We start from the raw sequence: 6,923 nt of genomic DNA on the forward strand, positions 1-6,923 counted from the left end.
AACGTCAGTACGTTAAGGGTGGCTTCCTGACCTTTGATTTTGGGGCCAAAGACTGAACACAGATTGGAATAAAGTTGAAACATGGACTATGGTGTACCTAGTTGTCCAGGGTTTTTGCCCCTTCTTTTTTTTGTTTTTATTTCTCCTAATTATCAGTAAATTGTCTCCTTATTTCTCTTATCCAAATTGTCTCCAAGTAGGTTTTGGTTAAAAATAAAAATAAAATTAGAGGGTCCAGTCTAGAGATGAACATGACAAGCATGATGACAATCTTATAACATTTATAAAGAATGTCAACTGCAATATGTTATGATAATCCAATGATGTTAGTGGGCCGGTCGAATATCGACTTCGTTTTATGGTTGTAAAAATGATAACCTTGGTTGTTGTTTTTTCTATATATTGGAGTACTTGAAGAGAGTTTCTGATAAACCATTCTTGAGATCATTTTCTCTATCACTTCTTGAAATCATATATCACTGTTTAATAATTCTATAATACTTTGGAGTGCTCGCGGAGATGATGAATACATTCGATATGAATGATGATGAATACTTTGGAGTGCTAGCAGAGATGATGAATGCATTTGATATGAATAATAATGAAGCAAGTGCCGTGCAGATTGAACAAGTAAGTTCAAAGCATCTACAACCTATCTACAATAGCGAGCAGCCAGTCTCAACCACAAAGTCTATGCCTCTTACCGTCTTTGATAGGTTGGGAGAGGACCAACACGTATCAACACTTTATGCTTATAAACCACCAAACCCATCAAACACATTGTTGGAACAAGGCCTTCGAAAAACCTTATCGGAGTTCCGAGAATGTGCTGGTAGGTTTGGTAAAGATGATAATGGTCAAACTATAATTTTACTCAACGATGAAGGGATGAGGTTTACTGAGGCTTCCGCTAACTGCACCTTTGATCAGGCGATCCCTTTTACACCATCCATCTTACTAAAACTTAGTCCAAACCTTGAAGGAGCGGAAGAAATTGCCCTAGTTCAGCTCACAAGATTTACTTGCGGGACCCTAGTTGTGAGTTTCTCCGGACAGCATATTGTGGGTGATGGACAGTCTATGGTTTTTTTCATGGTTGCTTGGTCTCAGGCATGTCGTGGACTCGACATCAACCCGCGTCCTCTGTGCAACAGGAATATATTTGTTCCGAGAAATCCATTTAACAATGAGTTCGATCACAGAAGCGTTGAGATTGTAAAGAGGAAGAGCAAATATTCGATTCCGCTTCGTTACAAAGAAGATTATTTGGTGCAACAGGTTCTTCATTGCACGCCCGAGTTCATAGCCAAAATTAAGAGTAAGGCTTCTTCTTTTTCAGATGCTAATGGTGTTCATAGACCACATAGCACCTTTGTGTGCTTGGTTGCGCATTTATGGACAGTGATTACAAGGGTTCGGGGACTTTCTGATTCTCAAAAAACATACGTCAAGATCTCAGTGAATGGGAGGAGAAAGTTGAGACCTCGTATTCCAGATGAGTATTTCGGCAATATGGTACTCTGGGCATTCCCTGAAACTCAAGGAAAGAACCTTCGTGGAAACTCTTTGAGCCACGCAGCAGAGATAATACAAAAAGAGGTGATGAAGGTGGACGGAAACTACTTCAAATCTTATATAGATTTTGCAAACGAAAATTTGAATGATGATGGTCTGACACCGCGGAAGGTAGTGCCATCCTGCTGGCCCAATATGGAAATCCAAAGCTGGCTTGGTTTTCCCATCAAGGAAGTTGATTTTGGTTCTGGTAAGCCTTTCATGTATATGCCATCATTTGATCCTGTGGAGGGTGAAACATACATAGTTCCTTCCATTGCTGGTGATGGAAGCATAGACGTGTATGTAACTTTGTTCCAGCAACAGCAAGCACTCTTCAAAGAATTGTTCTACAACATTTATGGGCTTTCTTCCGCGCTGTAATTTTTATTTTATCACTGTGAGTTATCGATTTAAGAAAAAAGATTATGTTGTTGTATTTTCATTATTACAGTGTAAGTTTGGCAATATTCTTATTGAATTTGATAAATAAATAGTGAAGTTTGAGATTATCATATCATCTTCGGAAGAGATTAATTAGATGATGTTTTTGTTTCTTTTAATATTTTATTCTTTGGTTTCTGCCTTAGATTGGAGGAGTGAGCTGCTGACGTGTTTAATTAATTATTTTGATTCCTTACATATGATATGGGTGTTTTGGATCCAATGATTTAGTGGTTATCTGATGGTGCTTCAGCTCCTGTGTTAAACAATTCACTCTTTTTTCTGCTAAGGGGGTTTATGAGAAAAAAAGAAGATGAAAAAAATGAGCTCATAGCTATGTTGTAAAAGACGCCCTGTACATTCTAGGCGCGCAAAGCGCCAAAATGTGACTAAATTTTGAGTTCTTCTTATTTTTTTCTCGACGCCTAAGCGCACCTAATACAATAGAATTGTCTTTTTGATCTCATCATCTGTCTTCTTTGTCTCTTTTCTTGCTACAAGACAAAGCATTAGTAATCATCTCATCTTTAAGTCTACTTGCTTTTAATCCCCATCGACTTGGCGCCGTAGGGGTGGCATATAGGAAAATTTCTGTCAAAACACATACTTGAAATAAACATAAAAACTATAGAATCTTGCCAAAAATTAAGATCGTGATTCACTAAACATAACGAGTGTTGTTACATACCTGGTCACTAGCACCAGTAAAGATATCAAAAAACCAGCAGCGGAAATCAGCAACGAGATTGAGAATGAAGTCTTCTCTTCTCTTTCAAAGTATGCCGTATATGGGATACGTATGGCATGTTAGATGAGAAGGGGGATTCCCCTCTTTATACAATTATACTCGTCCTCGCCCATTACGAGGATATAGCAGAATAGGGTAAACCACCAAACTAAATCTTTATCTCACCGTTTTAATAGGGATAGGCATCGGCATTTTCCCTTATCTCTTTCTCGTACCAAAGTGACTCATATTCTAGATTTTCACAAATGGACATGTTTAGTATCGACCACATATGAAAATTCTTACATTCTCCCACTTGGTTAATTCTGAACATGTCAGCTAGTTTTATTAAAAATGTTACTGGATCAACTTTTGAAAACGGGCGGCCACCCTTGAGTTTGAAAACTAGTCACATAAAATACTTCACGAGACAACTTTATTAACCTTCGCCTCGACAAATAGCACCACTAAGCTGGATCAGGAAGACAATGCATTCAATATGATGCAGGGTCAGCACAAGGTCTCAGTTTTAGTATTGCCAAAATGCCTAGGCTATCTTTATATTTTACGGTGATGGTGGTTAAGAATGTTAACCTTAAATGGGTTAACCGTAGTTCGTCCATGCTTCATGCAATAAATTGTGCATGTAATCCTGATAGATTACTGCTTCCACATGTAAAAAACCATTACCAACTATCCACGATGAAAGTTCATCTAACATGGTGCCTACCCATGTTAAGCTCAAGCAAAATCAAAGCTTATGCAAAGCTCTCTTAGGCTCCTTAATGTATACAATTTATATGATGCAGCAAAGGAAATGAAACTTAACAGAGTTACTTCGTTAGACTTGACAGCAACACAACAAGACATTCCATTATACTTTGCTGAAACATAACAACTACTTTTATCAGTTTTTACTGAAAGCAAAAATAATGAAAGTATCAACTTCCACTAGAAAACTGCAGCCATATGAACTTAACTGAACCAAACAAATTAAATCCACTTTATTAGCTCTTAATGATAGCAAATGTACTAGAGATGTCGCAGCTTAGTCCGATTCTAACTCCCACTGGAAAAACAGTAAACAAGTGAACTTAAGTGAATGTAACTCTTGTTAAAACTAGCATGTCGTAACTTTAACATAATTTTACTCCCAGTGGAAAACACAATCAAATGATTCGTGAATTCCCACGACTTGCTGCTTTTACTTTAAGAAAAATAGTGAGAGTGAAACTCCCACTCAAAATTGTATCAAACATACAACAATGTTATTGCTGTTTTCATGGGCACAATAGTAAAAACAATAACCCCTTCGATTAGTAACTACTAAACTTTTGTAGAATTTTCTCTTAACAACTGTTAGAATTTACCTTCCTAACCTTTAAGCATATTTCACACGGAACAGATCAAAGTACAATAGTGGTTACACTGTACATATATATCCACCGAAACCAACTAATAGTACGCCCTTCGAGTACAAGTAACCATTATAACCATATTTCCTAACCTGTACCTTTAACCACTCAAAGTACAATAGTGGTTACACTCAAAGTACAATAGTGGTTACACTCGAGTACAAGTAACCATTATAACCACTCAAAGTACAATAGTGGTTACACTGTACCTTTAAGCATATTTCCTAACCTGTATGTACTCTCTCTAACCGATTATAACCATTCATACTTATCAATTGACGAAAACAGGGATAACCATAACCGCAACACCAAACCACAAGATCAATAGTATGGAAAATCATATTGTCACAAAACTGTGTTACTGGCCTAACCTTCACTTAGTTGGACTAGAAACTAATTTAGCCTACATACCAATTGGAATACATGATGTCTACCAAGCAGGTGAATCAAAAATGGTTACATAAGTAGCCATAGTAACAAATTACAGTAGAATCCAAAAGGATTAAACCATATTATGTTCATAAAACCAAATGATGCAGTAAGACAATCACCTATAGGTCTAAAATAAGACGTATTTATTTATCCCTCAAATACACCCATGCATTAAGTCCAGAATCTTGTTGTAGGTCTGTTTTAACTATAGCTTACATGGACAACCCAATAAAACAGAGAACACAAAAACGAAAGGTTTGATTCCTCCATGAAAGACTTAAAGGATTTGGGACAAAACGTGACAACCAGTAATATAGGATTCTCTTAACTCCATTAGATCAAACTAAGAACTAAAAGACCATAGAGATGAAAAAATAGGACCATCAGCCCAGTCATATCGAGAACGTAGGTTTATGCAAATTTCCTAATCTCCTTGTCTATACTTCCCACATCTCTAAGTCTAGCCAATTTCTAGCCAATTATATAAGATTGTTAACTTTAAAAATTTATTACCATAATTACGGAATGTGTAAATAGATTTCAAGGTCCACTATCTAAAGTGTCCAGTTAACTACTGTCCTATGTAATGAGTGCATAGGCCAAATTTGCTGTGAGAATGAACATCTGTGCTCAAAAAAGAAAAACAGATAAATTCTGGGTTACGATTAAGGTAATGTTATAAACTATCTCTTTAATGTGTGGCTGAATTACAGATTCAACTACAAAAATTACATAATGCAAGTACAAGGTTTTCCTGATCCTTAGGTTTCATCTAGAATATTCTTAGAGAATTATAAATAAGGTCTCTATCACTGGTTTTAATGTGTTCGTTGGTAATAATCCAATTGTACTACCACTTTAGAAATTAAGCACATCAACTTCTACATTTAAAAAAAACAACAAAGTAGTTCAACCAAAACAAAAATTTCTAGGTCCATAAACTTCTACATCAGCGAAAACATTTGACAACATCCATAAACTTCTACATCAGCGAAAACATTTGACAACATATTATGTAGATCATCAACTAGAACCACAATACTTCAATGTTCTAAACTCCAAGTTCAAAAGAGTTCATGTGCAATTCTATACGAAATTCCACCAATTAGGTGATCGCATGTCATTAATATATTTTCCTATAAAGTTTCAGGTAAATAGGAATGATGATTTGATTTGCTTCTCTGTATAATTCTTAGTTCACATGTTCAACATATTTATCGACCCGGATTAAGGTACCTATAAGTGTGTAACGAGAATTTCTCATAAGAGTGGGACTGGCTCTGAATATTGTGAGATAGGTTAGGTAAGGTTCACATATCAACTTGGTAAACTACTGCCAAATTTCCAGGTGTTGTTCAACTGCCTAAGCACATTGCTTTTACTTTAAGGTTAGATCACATATGAGACTTGGTCATATCCTCGTCAGTCCATCACTCATCACTTTACATTCGATACTTAGTCATACAAACAGATTCAGTATGAAACCATTATTTCTACAAATTTATTACGACCGAATGATAACCACAAGATCAATTTCACAAGTAGTAACGAGCAACATCAGAAGCACTAAAACTGATGGATTTATAAAGATTCCAAATTATTGCATACATGTAATATGAAATTCTTAGATAGCAGAACTCTAAATTCATGGTACTGCAAAATTTGTAAATCAGTCTTAGGGTATAACTGAAATACTCAGAGTGTTTTTAATAAACATTTGCAACCTTTCCACTCTGCGGGACAGTGACATATCATTGAAATACACCTTCGGGCAGTACAAACGACATACAATTCACCTCCCTATATGCGATAAAAATCGCCCACAGAACTAACTTATTAGGATCCAGTTTGACATAAACACTTCCTTGCCTTTGGGTAAAGGGTTACTCATGTGTTGCCGAATATTATAGATTATTCTGTTCTACCTAGTCCACACATAAACCAACTAGATACCTTTGGGCAATACTAGTAATTCACTGCTTATAGGCGCACACAATGATCTTAATGGTTACAAACCAAATTCAAGAAAAGTCAAGCTTATCCAAGTCAGACACCTTTGGGCAAGACTTAACTTGTAAAAATTATGCACTGCCGAATGATCAATTTAGTGGTCCTCCATAACACCCGATATAGGATAGACCTTGCTTTAGTGTTAGGTTCAAAAACATGTTTTAATGTAACATAACGGTTACTAAATATACATGCCATTATCCGCACTTCACGACAACACACAGTATATGTAAAATAGTTATTCAAATCTCATTACAATTTAACAAGTGAAACAAGTTCAAGTTATACTATTAACCATAACTTTGCATCTCGAACTTATTTTCTGTTAACACGTTTTACTG

General features: G+C 36.0%; 1 protein-coding gene across 1 annotated transcript; it reads left to right on the forward strand.

Moving 5' to 3' along the window:
• The first annotated feature begins 519 nt into the window (after positions 1-519).
• On the forward strand, positions 520-1,938 carry LOC113343880 (agmatine coumaroyltransferase-2-like). Its single transcript, XM_026587979.1, has one exon. It carries the CDS (start codon positions 520-522, stop codon positions 1,936-1,938), a length of 1,419 nt encoding a protein of 472 aa, XP_026443764.1.
• Positions 1,939-6,923: the final 4,985 nt, after the last annotated feature.

Source organism: Papaver somniferum, unplaced genomic scaffold (assembly GCF_003573695.1).
Source record: "Papaver somniferum cultivar HN1 unplaced genomic scaffold, ASM357369v1 unplaced-scaffold_7, whole genome shotgun sequence".
In the NCBI taxonomy this organism is placed as follows: Eukaryota; Viridiplantae; Streptophyta; class Magnoliopsida; order Ranunculales; family Papaveraceae; genus Papaver; species Papaver somniferum.